The 12,185-nt window shown below is 35.4% G+C and overlaps 1 protein-coding gene across 2 annotated transcripts in view; it reads left to right on the top strand.

Moving 5' to 3' along the window:
* Positions 1 to 12,185, top strand: part of BRWD1 (bromodomain and WD repeat domain containing 1) — an 84,663-nt gene that overhangs the window by 27,902 nt on the left and 44,576 nt on the right. For both annotated transcript variants that reach the window (XM_058184953.1, XM_058184952.1), the window contains exons 18-23: positions 1,096 to 1,281; positions 4,895 to 5,078; positions 5,506 to 5,599; positions 6,005 to 6,145; positions 10,385 to 10,470; positions 11,166 to 11,355. In XM_058184953.1, the coding sequence (XP_058040936.1) occupies positions 1,096 to 1,281; positions 4,895 to 5,078; positions 5,506 to 5,599; positions 6,005 to 6,145; positions 10,385 to 10,470; positions 11,166 to 11,355 (881 nt within the window). The remainder of the gene's footprint in view (positions 1 to 1,095; positions 1,282 to 4,894; positions 5,079 to 5,505; positions 5,600 to 6,004; positions 6,146 to 10,384; positions 10,471 to 11,165; positions 11,356 to 12,185) is intronic.

The following is a 12,185-nucleotide window of genomic DNA, read 5'->3' as shown; positions in this document are numbered from 1 at the left end:
TACTTGAGAAAGTACATTTCAAGAGAACATTCAGTTCTCACATTAAATAAAATTATTCATTCAAATTTTCTTTCACATTAAAAACTATTTCTCCTATTGGTGTGTCTATGGAAGAAGAGTCTTTTAACAATGTTTTTAGCTACTTGGGAAAACTGTCTTTGTAGTAAGATTTGCCTTATTACATCTTGACAAAAACGAAGAATGTTACTCTTAAAGGATATTCATTTTGCATTTTAGCAAAATAGCTAAATGTTTTAATGTCTTTCCATAGTAGCCACTTTGTGAGAACATTACTTACAAAGAGTCAAGAGTCTAGATATATCCATAGGCAACAACAAGTTTTTGATTCCTGGCCTACCTTCATATGTACCTTCAATAGCTACTTTTTGCCCATTCTTGAAAAGGATATTTTTCTAAGTTTGCCCAGTGTATATTTTTTTAATGAAAAAAATGGAGAAGCCTTTATACACTCAAGATTTCCAATTTTCTTAGGGGTGAGGGGAAAGTAACATTGAATGATTACCTCCTAACAGTAGGCAAGAAGAACTTGCAGATTAAATATTTATATAAATGGAAAGTTCTGACCCAAAGATACTTCTAAAGTACAGTTGTCAAGGTGCATTATACTTAGCTGTTTTTGTTGAGGCTATGGAGAATTGTATATCTCCAGATATTATATTTCAGATACATGCCATCTTAATGTAATAATTTGTTCATATCATTTGAACGTCCCAGTTCTGAAGAAGCTTCTTGAATAAGAAGCAAAATATTTTCAAAGAAAAAACCAAGAAAGTCCAGTTGCCTTTTGAAAAAGTACCTTTGGGACAATCATGACCTGGATGATTGAAAATCTCCATAATATTCATTTGAATATTATTAAAATTTTGTGTGGTCCTAAACTATAAATGAAGTGGGGTTGTAAGTGAACCCATAGTATCAACATTTGATGCTTGTTCAAAAAATCCAAAAAGAGTGAATTCTTTTCCCAATAGTATAAATGAACACTTTTAATTACATGAGTCTGCAATACTATTGGCAGGTTTTATTGAAAATCCTTTCATACTGAAATAAATATTTCTGTTTAACTTTTGCAAGGTGACGGAGAGGTTATAGAGCAAGTAATAGGACAACAGACTGCTGAGCAGGATGAACAGAGTCTGGAGCCCAGCATACTTGATGGGATGATTAGACAGCTACAACAATTGCAGGATCAAAGAATTGGCATAGACCAGGATATTGTTTCAGCTAATCCACACTATGGACAAGAAACACCTAGAAGAGGTTGGTAGTTTAGAATGAAGTTTAATTTTTGCTGTTTCCTAGGTTCTTAAATATTTGCTAGAATTTTAAATATTTATTTTGGTTCTTTACCGCCAGTTTTTTGTGTGTCTGTGGTGGTGCAGTGGTTAGAATGCAGTATTGCAGGTTAACTCTGCCCATAGCTAGGAGTTTGATCCTGACTGGATTAAGGTCGATTCAGCTTTCTGAGGTTGGTGAAATGAGGATCCAGATTGTTAGGGGCAATATGCTGACATTTGTAAACCACTCAGAGAATGCTGTAAAGCACTGGAGTGATATATAACTCTAAGTGCTATAATGATAATGCTAGGCTGCAGTAATCTTGAGAGATTCCTGGTGGTTAACAACAGAAATATGGGCACAGTTTGCATTCTGAGAATCTCAGGCTTTTAGAATGTTGTAGATTTAGGGAGAAATATTAATATTTTTTTTTGGTTTACATTTATACCCCGCCCTTCTCCGAAGACTCAGGGCGGCTTACAATGTATAAGGCAATAGTCTCATTCTATTTGTATATTTTTACAAAGTCAACTTATTGCCTCCCCAACAATCTGGGTCCTCATTTTACCTACCTTATAAAGGATGGAAGGCTGAGTCAACCTTGGGCCGGGCTCGAACTTGCAGTAATTGCAGGCTTTGTGTTCTTAATAACAGGCTTAATAACAGGCTTTACCAGCCTGCGCTATTCACCGGCCCTATAATGCCAGTATACACCGGCCCTATAATGCCAGTATATTTAGGGGAAGTATATAATATTTGAGTGGGGATATTTCACAATTAAAGCACTTTGTTTCTTGAGGGACAGGTTTGTTGGATACACTATACCAGCGGTCTGCAACCTTAAATATTTATATATAGTATATTTTCCACCAAGAAAAACCCACACCGGGAGCCACAAAACCTGGGTGGGTGTGGCCAACTATATCACTCACTCCTACCCAGTCACATGACCCCTAGCCACGCCTACCCAGCCTCTCCCTATCTTCCCCCTCTCTCCCTGTTTCTCTGTGCATCATTGTGTGTGTCTCTGTCTATCTCTCACCCCTCTCTGTGTATCACTCTGTGTGTGTCTCTCTCTGTCTCCCCCCGCCCCGGTATGTGTGTGGGTCTGTCTGTCTCTCTCTCTCTCTTTCTCTGTCTCTCTCAAAGCTGCAGCTGGGCCAAGCCAGCAAACTGCTCTTGGGGCGCTTTGCTACTCCTTTTATTTCTTCTTTTTGGAAATCCGGGCTGGCTGAGGAATAATGTGGCTCCGGAGCCACAGGTTGCTGACACCCGCACTATACAATGTATTTCTTTTTGCCTTCTGATCTTTGGGTTTATTTTTTATTTGAAATACTTCATAATAAATGTTATCCTAAAATGTTAAGATTCATCTTTTAAATTTTATTTATATAGTATTCTCTTAAGACCTCATTATTTCCTAATCCAAATAACTGGACTACATACTCATTCATGCAATATTTTGCTATATAATTTTAACATTTCTGTTGTAACTATTACAGTAGTTAATCATCTTTTATGTGTTATTCTGTGATGTGAATTTTACTCCCTGTACTTTATATTTAGAATGTTGTAGATTCTTAAAAGTACATATTTATTTCAGTATTATTCTTTAAATGTTCTGTCTGCATGGTCTGAATCTTTATTCCAAAGACTCAGCTCAGTGCTAAGCGAATTATAATATGGGGAAAATACATAATGCAAGTTAAAAAATCATACATATTTAAAAAATCTCTTTTGGGGTTGAGTTCACAGTTCTTAATTCTCTTCAAATGTTCAGATACTATTACTTGCTCATTTGAAAAAAGATTAGCTATTTGGCCATCCTAACTTAACACCATATAAAATTAATCCATTTTACGTTGTTTAGCTGAGGCACTGCAGTGTCTAGAGCAGGGGTAGTCAACCTTTTTATACCTACCACCCACTTTTGTATCTCTGTTAGTAGTAAAATTTTCTAACCACAGTAATGTGCCGTGTATCATCTTCTGCGCATGCCTCCTGCGCATCGTGGATTGGGTTTTGGGGGTGGGGGCGCCGGCTACCAGCTTGGCTTGTCTGGTACAGCTGGGTGGTGTGGGGGGAGATACGCGAGCTATTCTGGGACGAGGCTCTTTTGTTTGTAGTTGCACTATAGCACCATTTAGTTTCACTTATGTAACGTGAACTAAACTTATGCATGGGTGATACAAATATTTTCAGAAATTTAAATTGTCACGGGGAATTTTATGAAAACCTAATGAAAATGTTTTTAAATAATGCTATGATTTTTTTTTTTAAAAATCAATTAAATTTAAAAAAAGGAAAGTGCTTCAGTATCGGACAAAACCCCTACCACCCACCATGAAAGCTGGAATGCCCACTAGTGGGCTGTAGGGACCAGGTTGACTAACACTGGTCTACAGGCTTATATTAGGTTATCCAAAACAGTTGCTAATATATGAATTCTGAATGGATCAGCTACCCATAATTCCTCTCTAGGTAAGAAAGAGTCAACATTGTCCACAAGTGCTCCATACAGTGAATTCCCATAAGAAAACAATGGTGTCTGGTGGGTTTTAGAGCTTTGGGAACTGAGGGAAAGCCATCGCTGCCCAAGTTGAGATTAAGAGCTTTTAAAAGGATACTGGGTTCCCACACTTCCTTTTTCAATCACTTTTGGAAATTGCTTGTTAAAAGCTTTTTGGATATCAAGAACCTTTAGAAAGACAAGTTTCATTATACTGGATGAATTTGCACTGGTTCTATCCTTGACAAGTTTTATTTAAGTGTAAGGACTTGAAATTTTCTTTAAAATTTTTCAATAAAAGCAAAAAGGTGATAATAAAATTGATTTTGGAAAATTATGAATGGATTAAAGGTCTAGAAAGACTTAAAATAATAGAACCATAAGACTGGGAAGGACCTTGGAGGTCTTCTAGTCCAACCCCCTGTCCAATATATGATTTTGAAATTAACTTTACAAAACCTTCCTATGTGAAAATATTGATGATTTGGGAGCGGGACGTGATAAGGGGACTGTGAAAGTTGACATTAGAAGATACAAGAAAGAGCTAAGATTACAATTAAAGATGAAGATATGTATTAATACTAAATGAAGCAAAAAATACCTGGAAGAATTCAAAATTACTCTTTAAAATTGTCTTCCTTTATAAAAAGTAAAAAAAAGGGATTATTGAAGAGGAAGAATTTTTTTCTGGATGAAATAGAAACTGAAGCAGATTCAAATGTGGATCTTGACTAGGACTGAATAATGAGGCTTTAAAGCTTTCTTCATAGATAAGATATCTTCTTTCCATATCTTATTTTTGTTGAAATATTAGAGAAAGAGATTACTGAGATTGGTTTTACTTCTCTTGATGAAAAATTTAGAAGTTTATTCTTCGTATGTCTTTATTATTATTTCTTCTTTTTCTCTGTACTTTTTAATATTTGTGTTAGTTTTTATTAGCTTTTTAATCTTTGTATCTGTAAACCTCAATAAAAATATTATTAAATAAAGGCTGGAATATGATAATAGGTATATTATCCAGCAGAAGATACTAAAGTTTTTGTTCCAAGAATATATGTTCACCTATTTTTCATGAATTCAAAGATTTCCGCAGGCTAAGCTCAGATATTCAGTCACCTCCTAATATTGGTCTGAGACGTAGTGGTCAAGTTGAGGGTGTCCGTCAGATGCACCAAAATGCTCCAAGAAGTCAAATTGCTACAGAAAGAGACCTTCAGGCTTGGAGACGAAGAGTAGTTGTTCCAGAAATAACATCTAGTATATTTAGGTGAGCAGACCCATTAAGCTAAAAACCTGTTGAAACTATGAGCACTTGCTCATTTATTTTCGTTTGTAATCACAGACAGATACAACAGTATTGTTGCTCTTAGGCTTTATTTATCTCTTGGGCTGATAACACTTGTATTACTATAAAGGTACACTTTCTAGTCTTCGCTATCTATTGGTTCTTTTTCAGTAAAAAAAAACAACAGCTTTTATGGTGTTCTAAATTAAAAAGTTCTGGAGTTGGATTTTCTTTCATCTTTTTTAGTCAAATAAACTATGAAGCTAAGATTAATTGAAAAACCATTTTTGTATAAGGAAAACTAATTTGTAGTTGTTAGTTCTCTTAGGGATACATGTTAGCAATAAATAAAGTAGTTACTTTCATATTTGAGGTTTTTTTCTGACAAATTTTCAAAATAATATGTTAGAAATCAGGAAGAATATAGGATTTCAAAAGGAGAAGAAGAAAAATGGCTGTATACAACAGAGCAGAAAAGGAAGATGTTTCAGTCCTCAGAAAAGGTAAGAAATCCATGTCTTTTGAAATGCATAATTTACAGATGTAATTTAAAAGATTAGCTTGTTAAGTATGAAAAAGTATGGCAGTTAAAAATCCAGACAAATGTATTTCTTTTGCTTGGCTGCTTTAAGTAATATTAAATTATGTATCACTGCAGTTAAGAATAATTTAAATAAAATTATTATGAATGCAAGAATACATGCTGTGGGTTGTACTTTATTGAACCATCATAAACATAAAGATGGCAAATAGTGTGGATAATTGGTTTTTCTAGTAGTTAAGTCAGTTACATTATTTTTGAAGGCAAGTGTCCAAAGGATGTCTCCTTTCTGACTGAACTCAATCCATTATTTCAGTGATGGTTATTTCAACCCCTGATTTTCTTTTTCAAAATGTCATTAATTCAGAGTGATTCTGAAGATTCATTGATACAATCTAAGAGAAGGCTTTTTAGGCGTAAATATGCATCGTATCAATCACGGAACAACATTGAACAATCTGATTCTTCCAGTGAAGATATACATGATTGTTTTGGATTCATTGACCAGGTAAGCATTTTTGGTTTACCTTAATGATTCATATTACTAAAAAAATTTACTTTGATTTTCAGGCTGTTATTGTTACAGGTAGAATAGATTGTTTAACTAGGCATTTTGCTATGTTAAACTATATAATCACTTTATGATAGATAGTACATCATAGTTACTACATAGCCATTTAAATGAACTGATAAATTTGTAATAGAGGTAATCCAATTGTGATTTAGATGTGCTAAATTCAAATAGACTGAAAGTTGTAGACTGGTAGACGCATACTTGAATGTGATACGTTATAATACTATCACCTTTATACATGGTGTATCTCAGCGGCAGTTAGACTTAACATAAAGTGCCATTTTGGTCACCAGGCAATGAACCCATCAGGAAAGGGTTAAATCCCCTCTCTTAGTCAGAAGGCAGAGTTAAAGCTTCTGCGTCCTGTACAGGTTACCACTCCCTACTTTAGAAATTCCCTAGATGGAACCTATCCAGGTCTACCTTCTGGTGTTGGAAAAGGCAAAATACAACAAGTGCAACTGCTTTTCTTGATCACCAGAAATCTGAGTTGCCATCTGATTTGGATGCAGGATTGGTCCTGGGTCAAGATTTGGCCTTGCTAGAAGGTACTATGGTTCTTGACAGCTCCACTAGATAGCTCAGACCAAGAAACCAACTCCCTAGGATGGTTAAAAATTATCATATTGAGGTTGGCTATAATAACAGAATCTTGGAAATCTGATTTTGCTGTACTACCTTTTCCTGTGTCAGTGAATTAGGGAGGTGTCTGGGCTGATACTGAATATCATTTGGATGTTCTATCTCTGGCAATGTAATCTTCCTTACTCTCTTCATCTTTACTAATGTTCATTGGAGACTGGACTAAAAAGGAGGAATGATCAATATCACTTTGTGCTAGTATTCTCTCTTGTACATCATTTTTGCTAAAATGGAAACATGGGAATTCATGCAGTAGACTTTATGGTCAAGGGGTCATCAGAACATTGTTGAAACTAAGAGAAGAACCTACTCACTTTCCTGTTATCTCTCCCTGCAAAATGTAAACCTTCCCATCCATCCATAATTTCTGAAACATCCCTAGATTTAGTATTCATTCTGCTTGAGAAGTTATCTGCTGAGCCAGTCTTCAGATATAATTTGTATCCACCCATAATGTGACAATGTACCTCTACTTGGAGCCTTTGACTCTTCTTTCTCTCTCTCCCTTCTTTTGTCTGTTTGGGTATATTTTTGTGGAAACTTTGTATACACCAAAGGTGGTGCTATAGTAAAGACACAAACACTTCAGATGATAGTCACACTTTCCTCATTTCCAGTTGAATGATGGGAAGCCTGATTCTTCTCTGGACCACGTTTATTTAAGGAACTGAGTTTCCCATTATGTAGGGCTGGTACTTATGGTGATTTGGCCCTTGCAAACTTTTCTTAAGAGCATTTCTTTGAAACAGATTGGTTGACACCAATAGCCATCATAGGCACCTGATCATCAGGCTTAAGTGAGTTACTACTAAACTGCCTCTGTAAATAGAGCAGAAGTCTTGAGCTGCAATTATCATGCCTTGTAATTTTGCCATGTTTTTGAGAAGCCATTTCATTGATGCCAAGATTTTCTGAATTGTAATCCCTAAGTAAACCTGAGAAACTTGCAGTGCAGTGATCTGATGGGAATATGAAAACTTTGTATCATCAGACAGCCATATTGATGCCAGGAAATTGTTGGAAAGAACAGTCTTTGCTCTAAATCTTAAATTTTTAATGTCCAAACTCTGATGAATTAGTTCAGTGCTTTGAAGTTCATAACAGCTCTCTCGTTGTTGTTGTTGTTGTTGCTTTTGGGGGGGGGGGAACTGTGAATAACACAAAGATACCAGTAAATATTTCTTGTTAAGATTGCTCAAATGCTGAATAGGTGACAGATAGCCTCCCATACCCTGTGATGTACTTCCAATTTTCTGCTCATCAATAATGGAAGAAACCTTTCTTTAAGAATATACTTGAACTTCAATGCATGTCCTCTTTGATTAATTCAAAAGGAGGGGAAAAGATTTTCTCAACACTATACCATCTTGATTATCATCAAACCCATTTGTTTATTATTTCAGTTTCTTAGGCCATCCATTCATGAATAACCTTCAACACTTTGAGGAACTGCACTCTTTTATCATGGCACATTTACTCTTACTTTTCCTTCCTTAAGAATGAAATCTCCAGTAATCCAAAGAAGTAGAATTAGGACAAAGTAAAAGTTGTTTGTGGTTTGAATTCCCACAGCAGCAAAAAAGTCTCCACCCTATTTATTAGTACCAAGCTTTGTGTTTCCTGAAGAAGCCAGTTCCTTATGTCCCATAATCATGGTCTTGTATCTGTCTAATGCAGTGCTTCTCAAATAGTGGGGCGGGCCCCCCAGGGGGGGCGCGAGGCTCCGTAAAGGGGGGCGCGTTTGACCTCGGCAAACACTGTCATAACAAGCTAAGCCCCGTGTTTACAGTCGCGCGCGGGGGCGCGAAAAATGTTTTCTTCTTCCTAGGGGGGCATGACAGAAAATAATTGAGAAGCATTGGTCTAATGCATGAGTGATATCAATATAATCTTTAAGGGATCCCACTGGTGTACTTATGCCTACAGTGGTGAGTGTAAAATGACTCTCTCAGTCTTTTTTTAATGAGACAAAAGAACAGATTGAAATAAATGCCATGTATTGTCCATTATAAGGGACTAGTGAATTTTCCAAACAGAGTACCTAGTTGATCTTAGTTGAGTTTTGACCCATCTCCCATGTCTGTGATTCATATTTTAAGCGAGAGCACGTGACTCAAAGGGATATTTAACAGTGTGTCCACAGGATGATCCTGTTGTCCATGTCTACAAAAACAAAGCTTCTCTCATGGCTATTCTACCATGCAGTTGATCACCACAATCCTGAATAGATACGGATTACAAGTAGTCCTCAATTTACGACCACAATTGAGCCAAAATTTCAGTTACTAAGCAAGATAGTTGTTCATTGAGTTTTGCCTCCTTTTAAGACATTATTTGTTATGTGAACCACTGCAGTTGTTAGACATCATTATATTCATTTCAGAGGAACTTCTGGATTGAAAGGATTAGCCGGTGACTTCACAGGTGCCTGAAAGATACCCAGTTGGGAGCTCCTTTCATGTCCCTGTTAATGAGCTTGCCAAGGTGGTACCAATTAATCTACTTTGTATACTTTCAAACTGTTGGGTTGGCAGGAGCTGGAACGAATGACGGGAGCTCACCTCATTGCACAGGAGCACTCGGGTCTTGAACATGGGCTTGCAGGTTATCAACGTAGTATTCTAACTATGAGCCACCAAGCTCCAAAGTTGTTAGCAACATGGTTATTAAGTGAATCTGGCTTTCCCATTGCCTTTACTTGTCAGAATGTCACGAAAGGTGATCACATGACCCCAGGATAGTGCAACTGACATAAGTACATAGCAATTGCCAAGTGTCCAATTTTGATCATGTGACCATGGGAATGCTGCAGTGGTCATAAGTGTGAAAAACTATCATAAGCCACTTTTTTCAGTTCTGTTGTAACTTCAGTCACTAAATGAATGGTTGTAAGTCAAGGACTACATGTATTGCTTCTTTCTTCAATAGAGTTGAAGAAACAGAAACTCTCTTCCTCATTAAAAGGTACATTTAAGACTTGGATGGAAGTCCCTCCATGGCATAAGAAGTCTTAATCCTGTCTTTTGATTTGAAAAAGTGGGTTTTTTGGTCATCATCAATGACCAAAAATAGAGTTTATGTTGTCTATATTTTTATTTCCAATCTTAAGAAAATTCTAATTAAATTAGGAGAAAATTCCTAACTCTTAAGAGGAATTTGACTCTGAAATGGATTATTTAGGGAGATAGTTTACTAACCTTTAATCTGAATACCTGCATTTCCAATTTCCAATTTTTTTCAGTGATTCTAATTTGGCCTAAGAATTATTTAATATTGTGAACATATTCTCTTTGAAACACATATAGAATAGAAATATTTTTTGTTACTTTTTAAAATGATTTTATGATATGATTTTATGTTTTTCAATAAGCTTTATACACGAGGTGTTCAGTATGGCAAAGATGCTAGCAAAAGGATTGATAAACTATTCTACTTTATTAGTGAATGATAAATTGTGTGATAAAGTAGCAGTGTAATAAATAATCTTTAAATTAGGATATAGTTTAGTACTCAAACTATTTGGTAATTTAGGAAGCAGAAGAAAGTGATGGATTGAGTTTGACTTCCCGTGAGGAAGAATGGAAGAGTGACAAGAAATCCAGCAGTAATAGTTCCAGGTAAAATCACTGTCAGATATACATATGTCATATACTTGAAACTTGGCAACATTGCATTTAATTTCTTTGGGGACCTCTTGAAAAAAAATAGTTTAGAATTTAAATACAGGAGGAGTTGTATCAGCTTTGTCACTAAAAAAGATGCTGTGCTGTTGTTTGCATGGCTTGCTATTGACTGCTGCTGTTGACACAGTCTTGTGTTTGCTGAATGTTTTGATTAAAGCTCAGTAATCCTGTTGCAACTCTTTAGAATAATAGTCTAAAATATTTGAAAGGTTTTAGTTCACATACATCAGTGTGTGTCTTTATTAACATACAACATTAATAAAATGTCTTATATAGCTCCAAACTGATTTGTATTGCCATAACAGAAAATGCAACATGCCCTTCTAAGCTTTCAATATGCAAAGTATGACTAAAATTCATTGTGAACTTTAATTTATTAATATTACCTTTAGAAAGTTTAATATTGTGGCTTGCTCACTCCTAATTCCATATGTGTAACTCTACAGATTACCAGTAGGACAATAGATGTTGTAACATCTGTTTGTTTAAAAACTGACAGTATTTAAGCTTAGCTTCAAACAGTCTTAGAATTTACAGAATTTAAGCTATTAATCTAATTACAGAACATTTTTAACTACAGTAAAAATTTTGGTTTTCAACTTGTACCATATAATATTGTTCCCTCATAGTGATTCCTCAAGTCAGTATTCTGACTGGATTGCTGATGCAGGAATTAACCTACATCCTCCTGTGAGAATGTCTCAACGTAAAATCATTAGATATTGCATTTCTTCTGAAGATGAAGTATCAATAGAAAAAAATTCTCCACCCAAAAGAAGGAGAAAAAGACGGAAAAAATATAAACCGAAAAAACACGAGGTATTTTTTATTTATTTTATTTATCATATTTATATACTGCCCTATCTCCCTAAGGACTCAGGGCGGTATTGAATTTTATCTGTTTTTCTACTTTTAGGAATACAGGTAATTCTTGATTTATGACCATTCATTTGATGACAGTTCAAAGTTACAACAGAGAAAAAGTGCTTGATGACCCACTCTTGCAATCACATGATCTCAATTCAGACGCCTGGCAGCTGCTCAGAGTTATGACCAATTTCAGCAATCAGGGCTTGCAACTTTCTCAGCCAGTTTCTGTCAAAAAATCATTTGGGAAAACTAAATTCAATTAACAACTATGTGAGTGATTTAATAATCGTGTTGGTTTGCTTAACAACCATGGAAAAAATTAATAAAATCCAGTCCAGTCACGTGATGACTTGCTTTACAACTGCAGTAACTTATAAAGAAAATATTGATCCCAACTATGGTAGTAGGTCAAGGATTACTTGTACAATTACTTGGGATTTGACTTTTTGCAGCATTTAGTCAGCACGTAATATCATAAATTATTCTTAGTTCAAATAGTGAATAATGAAGAACTATGCAAAAATAGTTTTCCTTGCAACTAATATGCAAATATTAATACAAGCAGTATACATCTGCAAATGAAATGTCTTAAAAATTAACTCTGAATTTAAATAACTGATAATTCCATAACATCTTCATGTGTTTGAAATATTCCAGTCATGTTATCTAGGTTTAATTTTTATAGAAACTACAAGTAGTCCTTATTACCGACTGCAGTTGGGCCTAGCAATCCTGTTGCTAAGCAGTCTGGTCATAAAGTGAACTGTCAAATGTCTGAT

The sequence above is a fragment of the Ahaetulla prasina genome, chromosome 5 (assembly GCF_028640845.1).
Source record: "Ahaetulla prasina isolate Xishuangbanna chromosome 5, ASM2864084v1, whole genome shotgun sequence".
NCBI lineage: Eukaryota > Metazoa > Chordata > Lepidosauria > Squamata > Colubridae > Ahaetulla > Ahaetulla prasina.
The sequence above is the reverse complement of the archived record's forward strand: the minus strand, read 5'-3'. Positions and strand labels throughout refer to the sequence as shown.